The sequence below is a fragment of the Oryx dammah genome, unplaced genomic scaffold, assembly GCF_014754425.2.
Source record: "Oryx dammah isolate SB20612 unplaced genomic scaffold, SCBI_Odam_1.1 HiC_scaffold_23, whole genome shotgun sequence".
Classification (NCBI taxonomy): Eukaryota; Metazoa; Chordata; class Mammalia; order Artiodactyla; family Bovidae; genus Oryx; species Oryx dammah.
The window spans coordinates 103761124-103773400 of record NW_024070207.1 but is presented as its reverse complement, the minus strand read 5'-3'; the positions used below and the strand labels follow the sequence as shown (position 1 = coordinate 103773400).

Here is a 12277-nt window from a genome sequence, read left to right as displayed (position 1 = left end):
TTGGTGTAATTTAACCTTGCTTGTTTGTAAAATTCCAGAATACTTAACATCTGACATTTCTAAGGAAAAAAATAGCTTGTACAAAACGTGGCAGAAATACCTTAATTCACCTGTTCTATCAGTTGGAGAATATTTGTCAGAGAGAAGAAGGTCAAAGACCAGTGATGTTCTTTCATGGTTTGGCCTTGATTATGCATCCGGGACTGTGGGTTGGTTGATGCCACCACCCAATTAATCAGATGACCAATGAAGAAGAAAAAACTTGTGGGATGGAGTAAGTGGAAGCGCTGATGAGTTAAAATCTTGTTATCCTTCAAGGTATAACTTAAATTTCCCCCTTCTCCATGCAATTGTCACATCTTTCAGAGTTCTATCTCAGAACTCTCAAAGTAGTTAATATCATTACCATGTAGTTGGCTAGCACTATTGATTCACTGTGTTACATTAGCTTTTCCTCCCCCATGTACAGGTTCATGGATCTATGTATGTCTTTTTGCATACAGATGTGGTTAAGTGATGACATCTCTCACAGCATTTAATAAAAGGCTTTGCAAACAGCAGCCTGAGAGAAATGATGGCTATTAGGCATTTTTCACTTCAGTCCTCCTCAGAAAGACTATTTGGCTGATCCTCTAAGTTTCTGCAACTGTACCTAAAGTTGGTCACAAATATGCATTTCAGTTTGACGAGGCACATGGGTTTCTAACCAGGTTTTCATGCACTACTAGTTAAAGAAGCGATATAAGCATTAGCAATGAGCCTCTAGGAACAAAAAGGGAATTCTGACTAAATGCTTTGATATTTATATGTTATACAGGTTCCTAAAGTGAAAAGAAAAATATTTTCAAAATATTTCAGATTTAAGCACATTTTCCCACTGTCTTATAAACCAAAATTATGGAGTCAGAAGACTATTTGTTAGGCATTATATAAACTGTGTAATGTATATTATCTTAGGTTCTTCTGGAAATGTAAAAAAATTCTATGAGATGGGTAGTCATAGATATTGTAGAAGAGAAACCAAATATAAAGAAAGTAGCTTATCCAAGGAGGTATAAGTGAAATAGGAGAAGAGGGATTCAAAGTCACATGTGTACTGGGAAGGTTTTTCCATCACAAAATTGATTTTGAACTGAAGTATGATGAATCATGTTTGTAATCAAGTATCTCCTGTCTCCATAGAGGGAGTCTATAGAAGGATAATATATCAGGTTTATAATCAATGAGACTGTCATCTTCTTTCCTTGTCTCCATAGAGGGAGTCTATAGAAGGATAATGTATCAAGTTTATAATCAATAAAAGGGTGTCATTTCCTGTTTTCCTGTCTCCATAGAGGGATTCTATATAAGGATAATGAATTAGGTGTGTAATAAATGTCATCTCCTGTCTCCTTTGTCTGTTGTTGACAGTCTCCTATGACTCCTGTCTCCTGAATCGCCTGTCTACTGTTGCCTGTACCTCCTGTCTCTATACACAGATTCTAGAGAAGGATACTAAATCAGGTTTGTAATCAATATGGCTCCTGCTACCTGTCTACAAAGAGGGATTCTATAGAAGGATAATGAATCAGGTTTCTAATAAATAAGTCTATCTCCACAGAGGTATTCTATAGATGCATAATGAATCAGGTTTGTAATCAATAAAAGTGTCTCCTGTATCCTATCTCCATAGAGGGATTGTAAGGAAGGAAAATGAATCAGATTTGTAATCAATAAGTCTCCTCTCTTCTGTATCCACTGAGCATTTCTATAGCAGGATAATGAATGAGGTTTGTACACAATAAGCTTCCTGTCTCCATAGAAGGTTTCTACAGAAGCATAATGAAAGAGGTTTGCAATCCCTAAGTTTCCTGTCTCCAGAGATGGATGCAAGAGAAGGATACTGGATCAGTTGTGTAATCCTTAAATCTCCTGTCTCCTGGGATGCTAGAGAAGGATACTGCAACAGGTTCACAGTCCCCAAGTCTCCTGTGATGATGCTAGAGAAGGATACTGTATCAGACTTGCCATCCCTAAGTCTTCTGAGATGATGCAGGAGAAGGATACTGCATGAGGTTTGCCATCCTTAAGTTGTCTCAGTCTCCTGTCTCCTGAAATGATGCTAGAGAAGGATACTGTATAACGTTTGTAATGCCTAAGTCTCCTGTCTCCTGAGACAACGCTAGAGGATACAACATCAGGTTGGCAGTCCCTAAGTCTCCAGAGATGATAGGAGAGGATAGTGCATGAGGTTTGCCATCCCTTAGGCATCTCCTGTCTCCTGAGATGATGCTAGAGAAGGGATACTGCATGAGGTTTGTAATCCCTAAGTATCCTGTGATGCTAGAAAAGAATATGGCATTAGGTTGGCAGTCCCCAAATCTCCTGAGACGATGCTAAAGAAGGATACTGCATGAGGTTTGCAATCCCTAAGTCTCCAGGGATGCTAGAGAAGGATATGGCATCACCTTGGCAGTCCCCAAGTCTCCTGTCGTCTCCCATTAGAGCTAGTATCTTACTTCCCTAACCAGGAGTCCTAACCACTCTACCAGCTAGCAGCTCCCAAACCCTTAGCTTCTCTTTCCTTTCTTTGTCTCTGAACTTAACCTTGGTCAAAAGAGGTTAAGAATGCCTTCAGGTAAAAGAACAGAGCAAGTTGATTCTTTAAGAACACACAAGAGTTCTACACAGAGAGCTTCAGAGGACGACTAGTGAGAGAGCAAAGTACATGGAGGATGCAGATCGACTAGTTGAAGTGACTTCTCACATGACCTCACAGATCACTTACCATATAAGTTATTTCTTGAGGGATGGCTCGATTCTTCCCTCTAGCAGGTATACACTAAACTCCTCGCTTTGGACCACACTTATAAACTGTAAAAACTGCTTGCTAAATCAATGTTGAAGAGTCACATGATATTTGGGATCTGAGGTTTTTAAGAACTGTTGAACTTACATAGCTACCAATTTGTTAACAGTATGTGGCCCAAATCTATGCATGACAGTACTCCTATAACCCCTGTTACAACTCCTGTTCATACTGTTATCTTACTTTCTACAATTATCTACACTTCAAAATTAACTCCACTTGATAATGATCTAGAGTCAACACTTTCCCAAGATGCATATTGATCTTGCTCTAACTCATGTACATGAATGTACTGAGAAAAATAACTGTCTTAAATATATATGTACATAATACACAAAAGCATAAATGAATACCTGGGAACACTTATAAAGCGTTTGGTCAAGTTTTACTTCTCATTTCTATTCTAACAGAAAGCAATCTACAGTGACTGAGCTGCCATACATTAATTGTCTTTGAAAATACTCATGAAAGTACAGAATTCCCCCAAGAGAACAAAACTCTACTGGGAAGAGAACTTAACTTCAGAAGAAAAAGCCCAGACAGGCAACATGCCCCCCCCGCCCCCACCCAATACATCCTAGTAGATCCTACTTACCGTTGGGATCGCCGTGGTGCAGCTGACCCTTCTGAGCCGCCTCTGCATCAGGTCATGCTCCATACCATTAACTTCTGCCTTCAAGCGCTCTAGCTCCTCTTTCTCAAGTTTCAATTGCTTTGCTAACCTCTCCATCCTTGCTCGCTGATGTAACAGCAAAGCTATAGCATTACAGACAAAGTCATTGCAGAAAATAACACTGAACAAGTGACAGGGACATCTGTACATGCATGGCTAATGTATGAAATACCCATAAAGAGCCCGGTCATTCAACTTCAGTTGACATTTATTCTAAAGTTTGGCTAATGTGATTTGGCCTTCCTGTGTGCTTTAATTTGGATTCGGTTCCTTCTGCCAACATAATATCATCTATACATTCCTCCTCTTCTATTGTCCTTAGTTTCCCTAAGATTCTCTTCAACGATCCCTGGGTGTCATTTCACATATACTGAAAGAATAGTCAATTCTCCCCTATCTTTTAACAAACTTTTAAGATACTTTCTTCTCTTTATACTGAGTTAGGTCCACTGTGAACTACTCAAATAATGTTCTTCATTACCAACCCTACTTCCCATAAATACACAATACTTAAAACTTCCTCACCCCCTTCAGTCCATCCGCTTAAAAAAGTATTCAAATTTTTCCCTGTGATAAGCTTTAGGCCACCCTCTATGAGTTGCTTTTTCCTACTCTGTAGTTGGCGTTTTGGACCATGTTGATTTCACTGGCCTACGATTTTTTCCCAATGAATGCACTTCTTAACATACAGTCTTTGAAGGCATTCTTATCATGACTGCATTTTTCTATTGTAAAGGAAAATCTGTAGATGATTTTGAAGCACTAACCCTATTCTTAATAGTAATGCTACTGCCAAATATTTAATACATAGTACATTAATTAAAAACCTAATATAAGGACTGAAATTACCTTGTGTATAGGCATAGTCATCAGATCCAGAACTGGAACTTCTCTGATATTTATGGCTTCCCTTTTCTCCCCCAGAGCCTGGTATCACTGAAATGGGCTGAATAGGTTCTGGGGCTGCAGAACGTTCTTCTTGGTCCACTAAATTTAACAGATTTTCAGTTGTGGCTCGGCCTACAGTGATTTTAAAAACGGTCGTTGGGTTTGGTATCATCCGAGGAGATGGTGATGGAGCACAAGAAGGTCCAGTGGGCTGTGTATATGTAATATACACAGGATTGACAGTAAACGGAGGTTTCGGTTGACTAGAGATCCCTCTGGAAGGAGAACTTGACGGTGGCGTGGTGGCTGTGTACAATGAGTGCTGATTCCGTGGAGATGGCTGGTTACTGATAGGGGAAGGACTCCTATTCATGGCTGTTCCAGATCTCTGAGAGGGTTCGACTGTAATTTCTATCTTCTTCATGGATCCTTTGGGTAAGCTAGATGTTGTATATGGGAGATAGGCTACCGAATGGCTTCCCTGTTTCTGATAGCCAGGAGGTCCTTGTTGATATGGATGGGGTGGCGTCGTTGAAGGACTAGGTGGCATAAAGACATGAGAACTGGGGTGGCCCAACGGAGACGGTTGTACTTGATGCTGAGGAGAGCTGAAGGGTGAAGGACATTGAGAAGGAGGTGGTGAATGGTAAGCAGGTTGAGGGATCTGCTGTTGTTTGGGAGAATACTGAGAAGGTGGATAGTTTTGTTGATGTGGATACACAGGTAAAGGACGCTGGCTATAATGAGGCACTGGGCCCTGTGGTGAGGACTGCCACGGCGTATTTTGAGGAGTCTGTCTTCCTGATGAACTCTGAGATGTCTGTCTAATATAAATAGAACCAGGAGACCCATACAGATTGCTCGGAATTTGTGGAAGAATTTGTAAAGCTCTTGGTACAGTCTGTCCAGAAGGGAGGTTTTGGGATACTGTAACAGTAATTGGATTGGTACTATACCGAGGTATGTGCATGTAGGAAGGAGGTGGCGGCGGCGGTGGTGAAGGCCCTTGCATAGCAGATGGAGTCATTCCTGTTTGCATGGAAGATGGCTGTTGAGGTGGCTGTGAAGGAGGAGTAGCTGCACTTCTGTTCTGTTCATTCATAAAAAAAGGATTGTAGTTGGGAGTAGCAGCGACAACAGCTGGAGCTGAGTGTGGTTCCTGAACTAAACATATCAGCTGTTTACCTGCTGCATGCTGTGGATCAATATGTCCATCACTTGAGCTATGTACCAGTGTTCGACCGCCATTAAGCTGCACGCCATCTCCTGGGTGGTAGCTACCAGGAGAATGAATACCCAGGTTAATATGCAAAAGGCGGTTTCTATTCATCCTGTTGTCATCTGGACTATGGTATTCCATATATAAGTATTTGCTACTCTCCTGGGAAAGGGCTCGGCAACAGGCTTCCAGGTTGTTGTTATTCTAGAGGAAAAAAAATGGTACACAGAACATTGGGAACATTAACAGATCCTAATAGTGGAACTGAAGCTTTGCCACAGATTTATGAAAACACAATTGTCAGAAAATAAGTAGACAATAGTATTTTTACACACAAAAAGCTTCACGGTCATTGATCCTGAAAGGCAGATCCCAAACCATTCATATTATTTTACAGACATTTAGCTCACATAACAAGTACTACCGCTACTGCTACTGCTACAGAAATGTACAGTACCTACTAATGAACCTTGTGACTCAACCCCAACTTTTCTGACTCCAAATCCAGGACTCATCTTACACTTGTTGCATCTCAACAAATTACAATGTTGGGCTAATCTTGGATTCACCACACTTGCTGTAATCTACAAGTATAAGTCATATCCATTATTAATATTTACACTGATACACAGGAAAATAACCACACGTTAGTTTTCAAAAGGCAAACAAACCCCAAAGTGAAAAAAATAACAATAAAACTCCTAAAGATTCAAAACAGTAAAAATTCTCAAGCAGCCTATACTTTTTATTTCACCACAGTTATCCCTATATCACTTCAACTGTTTTATTATGAAAGATTAACAGAATAAATCATTAAAAAAAACACAAATTCACTCTTTCTAAGAGTCTGCCAAACTTACAGTAATTTAACACAAAACCCACCCAGTCTTGACTGCCTTAATGAAATTCATTCACATTCCCACAGTCTCAAAAGTTTTTACTTACTCAAAAGTAGCTTGGTAAACTTTCAAAGTTTCAATTTTTAGAATTACATACACACAGAAAGATGGTAAATAACAAACTGCCATTTTAGATGTTCAATCAACAGCAATAAAGCAGTATTCCATTAAACAACAGAATTCAGAACTATTGTATTAGTCTAAAACACATTTATTCATGGCCTTTGAAGTAATCTGTTAAAGTTTCTCAATTATCATGACCATCTCTGTATTTCATAAATATATATACAAATATGCACATATACACGTATTACTGTACTTTAGGGAGAAGTACATTTTATCAAAAGCAATAAAAGCAAACACTTCACTTCTGCTGAGAACCGAATACAGCTAAATAAAAAGCATGACATAAAATGCTTTAATTTTAGAGGGAGAACTCTTAGGGTTTACTGACTCCAACTCAACTCATTCCCAGATGAAAAAAGACATGCCTGGGAAGTTCCAAGACTTGATAAGAGGTACTTAACTAGTTAGCTGGAGAGCCAGTTCTAGATTCTTCAATTCCGGACACCCAGTGCTCTTTCCATTGTCATACAGTAATTTCAGGGGCTACTGTACGATGCCAAAAGTACATTGCTATACTGAAACTTTAGGGAGTGAAAGAAAATTCAGTCAAGCAAACCTATGTAAGATGAATTCTCAGAAATACAACAAATTGGCTTTATCGAAACGCCACAATAACTTTTCTCCTTTGCCTTCTATAAACCTTTTGATACTAAAATTCAAATACTTTTTATATTACCCAAGCCAAGGAAAAAACGAATTGTTGACATTGAAAAAGAAAAGATTTATGTTTGGGCTTTTTCTTATCCTGCTTTAAATCATGCTGATCAAGGGCAGAGAGGACACAGATATTAAGATAGAAGGTAGATATTGTTAGATATTCAGTGAATTTGGAGCCAAAAGATTCAAACTGGTTGCTGACTAGACAATGCCACTGACAGATACATGAAGGGAAGAAAAAAAGGGACAAAATAAAATAGCTCCTTCAAGGTTTGTACAAATCTATGGATTAAAAGGAGAACAAAATCTAGAATTTTATTTGAAATCTAAAGCAGTTACAGCCACTTTACTATTTGATATTTTTTATCAATTACCCTAAAATTTCATGTTTTCTACACTGAATTAGTTTCCACAAAAAAGAACCAAATTCCAATGATACAAAGTTGGAAGTAGTCAGCCTATTCATACACATGTCTATAAGTGACAGGCTGAGTATATTTTCTTAGGAAGAAAAATTTAAAACCATAAATAAAAGATGGTTAAGTGTTTTCTTTATAGAAATATTTTAATAACACCACAACAGATTCAAACATTGTATCAGACCTGCTAAATGTTTTAAAAAGAAAAAAAGAATAAAAAATTTATCAAACAGTAAATATGAATAAAAAATGATAATGTGTTTAGCCAGACAAAGAGGTCAGAACTTTTAAGAAAACATATATGAACACTCTTGAAAGGACTGAGGCAATAAGGCATCATATCCCACAAAACTGATCCTCCGTTGGGGGATGACAGCCTAGAGGGATGCTTTAAAGTTTGTATATTAAATTCAAACTACTGGAGAAAGAGGGAGGAAGGGAAGAAGGAATATGTTTAGAGTTTGGGATAAAACAGATAAACAAGGACCTAAAAGAATCTGAAAAACAAGGGATATATATATATCAATTCAGCCGCTCAGTTGTGTCCAACTCTTTACAACCCCATGGACTGCAGCACAGCAGGCATCCCTGTCCATCACCAACTCCTGAAGCTTGCTCAAACTCATGTCCATTGAGTCAGTGATGCCATCCAACCATCTCATCCTCTGTCATCCCCTTCTCCTCCCGCCTTCAATCTTTCCCAGAATCAGGGTCTTTTCCAATGAGTCAGTTCTTCATGTCAGGTGGCCAAAGTATTGGAGCTTCAGCTTCAGCATCAGTCCTTGCAATGAATATTCAGGATGGATTTCCTTTAGGATGGACTGGTTGGATCTCCTTGCAGTCCAAGGGACTCTCAAGAGTCTTATCCAACACCACAGTTCAAAAGCATCAATTCTTTAGTGCTCAGCTTTCTTTATAGTCCAACTCTCACATCCATACATGACTACTGGAAAAACCGTAACTTTGACTAGACGGACCTTTGTCAGCAAAGTGATGTCTCTGCTTTTTAATACACTGTCTACAACGGTCATAGCTTTTCTTCCAAGAGGCAAGCGTCTTTTAATTTCCTGGCTGCAGTCACCACCTGCAGTGATTTTGGAGTCCAGAAAAATAAAGTCTGTCACTGTTTCCCCATCTATTTCCCATGAAGTGATGGGACTGGATGCCATGATCTTAGTTTTCTGAATGTTGAGCTTTAAGCCAACTTTCTCTCTCCTCTTTCACTCTCCTCAAGAGGCTCTTTAATTACTCTTCACTTTCTGCCATAAGGGTGGTGTCATCTGCATATCTGAGGTCACTGATATTTCTCCTGGCAATCTTGATTCCAGCTTCTACTTCATCCAGCCCGGCATTTCGCATAATGTATTCTGCATATAAGTTAAATAAGCAGGGTGACAATATACAGCCTTGACGTACTCCCTTTCCTATTTGGAACCAGTCTGTTGTTCCATGTCCAGTTCTAACTGTTGCTTCTTGACCTGCGTACAGATTTCTCAGGAGGCAGGTCAGGTGGTCTGGTATTCCCATATCTTGAAGAATTTTCCAGTTTGTGGTGATCCACACAGTCAAAGGCTTTGGCATAGTCAATAAAGCAGAAGTAGATGTTTTTAGGGGAACTCTTGTGCTTTTTTGATGATCCAATGGATACTGGCAATTTGATCTCTGGTTCCTCTGCCTTTTCTAAATCTAGCTTGAACATTTGGAAGTTCATGGTTCACGTACTGCTGAAGCTTGGCTTGGAGAATTGTGAGCATTACTTTCCTGGCATGTGAGATGAGTGCAACTGTGTGGTAGTTTGAACATTCTTCGGCATTGCCTTTCTTTGGGATTGGAATGAAAGCTGACCTTTTCTAGCCCTGTGGCCACTGCTGAGTTTTCCAAATTTGCTGGCATATTGAGTGCAGCACTTTCACAGCATCATCTTTTAGGATTTGAAATAGCTCAACTGGAATTCCATCGCCTCCACTAGCTTTGTTAATAGCGATGCTTCCTAAGGTCCACTTGACTTTGGATTCCTGGATGTCTGGCTCTAGGTGAGTCATCACACCATCGTAGTTATCTGGGTCGTGAAGATCTTTTTTGAACAGTTCTTTGGTGTATTCCTGTCATCTCTTCTTAATATCTTCTGCTTCTCTTAGGTCCATACCATTTCTGACTTTAATTGTGCCCATCTTTGCATGAAATGTTCCCTTGGTATCACTAATTTTCTTGATGTGATCTCTAGTCTTTCCTGTTCTATTGTTTTCCTCTATTTTTTGCACTGATCACTGAGGAAGGCTTTATATATGTGTGTGTGTGTATATATAAAAGCTGTATCATTTTTCTGTACACCCGAAACTAACACAACATTGTAAATCAACTGTACTACAATTAAAGGGAAAAAAAGGTAAACTACTGTGTCTTATATATGTTACCCACAAACAGAAATTTTCCAGAGAGAGTAGGTGATAAGTCTCCATACTGATAAACAACAGTAATCCCAGATGAAGAAAAGACTAAAACACTGATGACAATGTAAGTTATCAATACATCTTTACTGAGCTGAGTTAAAGTTCCATTCTTTCAACTTAGTAAGATGAAAACAAGCCATGAGTAGACTACAGATAATAAAGGGCTAAATTAAATTATATTAAAAAAACAAGGTCAGACCTAGGTGGGGCCCTAGGTAAGTTAGGAAACTGACTGCTAGGAAGTGGCTTACATTACAAGGATTTCACTCCAGAAACCAAAATGGGGCTAAAGAGTGGAAATTCACACTGGAATTCTATGTGTGAGAAAATAAAGACAAGCTCTAACACAAAATCAAGACCTACTAGAAGGGCTTGCAAACAAAGGAAACACCTCTGTTACCACCACTGATCTGGGAGTCTCTAGCCTCAAATAACCTCAGCTACATCTAGGTTTATATTATATCCTGGGCAACTCATACTGTAAGGGAGAGCTTGCAGATTATATACAGTAAGGTGGAATTTGAACTGGTTGAGTAAGGAAATTTAGTGGGGAGGGTAGAACTGCTGCTCTCAAAGCTCAACCAACTAGGGAAATGCTACAACCCCAAACACATTGAGATTCTGTGAAGGATGATACAAAACTCAATAGGTGGAGCATTAGGCCTGTTTCTCTGCTGTCCCTTGAGTGGGAAGACACGTTCTATCAGAGATGAAAGATTTATTTCAATAGAAGACAATAAGACAAAACTAACACAATTAAAGAAAGAAGTCTTATAGTTAAAATTAGATATTAGTGAGCATTTATCAACTAGAAAAACAGGAAAAAAAACGGCGAGGGGCAAGAATGCTCTAAAAACTTCAAAAAATAGGCTTAAAAAGGTATATGGTCTATGAAGTTGTAATGATAATCTTACAATTCAAAATTCAGTTTTAATGACTTTGGGACTGATGACACAAAGCTCAAAATGTAAGAAGTGAAATGCATAAAAACTCTTTTCTTCTTTTTGCTACATGCCTTTGTTCTTTTCTCTACATCACTGGTTGTCAATGGGAAAGATTTTGCCTCCTGTGGAACATGGAGATTTTGTCTGCCATGTAAACATTTTTGGTTGTCACAAGTGCAGGGATACTAATGGCATTTAGCCGGTCCTAAACATCCAGTATGCACCAGGCAGATCCCTACAACAGACACTATATCTAGCCCACAATCTCGACTGTGCCATGGTTGAGAAATCCTCCTCTAGATGTCTCCCCAACATAAACAAGAAAACTGAGTTCTTTTCACTACAATACAAAGCCAGCTCTAATAAGGAAAATTGTCATGTAATATCACTATCGTTGGCGGGTAATCTACCTGTAACATGCACTGAGATACCACACCCTCTGGAATCTCAGGGAAACGTTGTCGGAGGTCATGGAGAACCTGCATATCAAGCTGTGGACTGCTTTGCGCCATGCCAGAGCAAACGGAGGTCAAGTTTCTCTTAGGAAATGGATGCTAACCGGCCTTCCAATAGTAATGGTCTTCCAATACTGCAGTCATTTTCTATTAAAAAAAATTAAAATATGGTTAAATTTATTCACATATTTCACTTTATTCCAAAAGAAACCATCAATACCATAAAATAGAGAGATCTACATATTCTAAGTATACCAAATTCTACAGTTGAGACATTGACAAATTCTACTTAGCCGAAGATTTTTCTGATGTAATATATAGCTAATTACTGGTTTCAAAACAATAACCACAAAAAAGTCCCCAAACTTCAGTTCCATTTTAATAGTTAAAAACTGAAAAAAGCAGCAGCTACATTAAAAAATATAGAGTATTACTGTTTGGGGACCATATTTTTCCAAGTCTTGATAAGTCCTACTTACATATTATCACTCATGGTTTCCTAAGGCCTATCACATGTCACTCCTCTAAAGGGGGTTAATCATTTTGAGTGTCTGAAGTAATACAATCAGGCAACAGGAATTGATAATAACACCACAAATCAAACACGTCCTGTTTGCCTTACATTCTTCCTGTACTTTGAAGTCAAAAGGTTTGAATTTGCAGTTTGAGTAAAGGAAAGTCAATGTCTAAATGAAACTA

General features: G+C 38.8%; 1 protein-coding gene across 3 annotated transcripts in view; it reads right to left on the bottom strand.

Moving 5' to 3' along the window:
- The window catches only part of TAB3 (TGF-beta activated kinase 1 (MAP3K7) binding protein 3), a 58196-nt gene that overhangs the window by 23560 nt on the left and 22359 nt on the right, over window positions 1-12277 (bottom strand). For all 3 annotated transcript variants that reach the window (XM_040266348.1, XM_040266349.1, XM_040266347.1), the window contains exons 4-6: window positions 11534-11725; window positions 4371-5832; window positions 3444-3604 (exon numbers count right to left, since the gene is read on the bottom strand). In XM_040266348.1, the coding sequence (XP_040122282.1) occupies window positions 3444-3604; window positions 4371-5832; window positions 11534-11635 (1725 nt within the window). In that variant the 5' untranslated portion in view covers window positions 11636-11725. The remainder of the gene's footprint in view (window positions 1-3443; window positions 3605-4370; window positions 5833-11533; window positions 11726-12277) is intronic.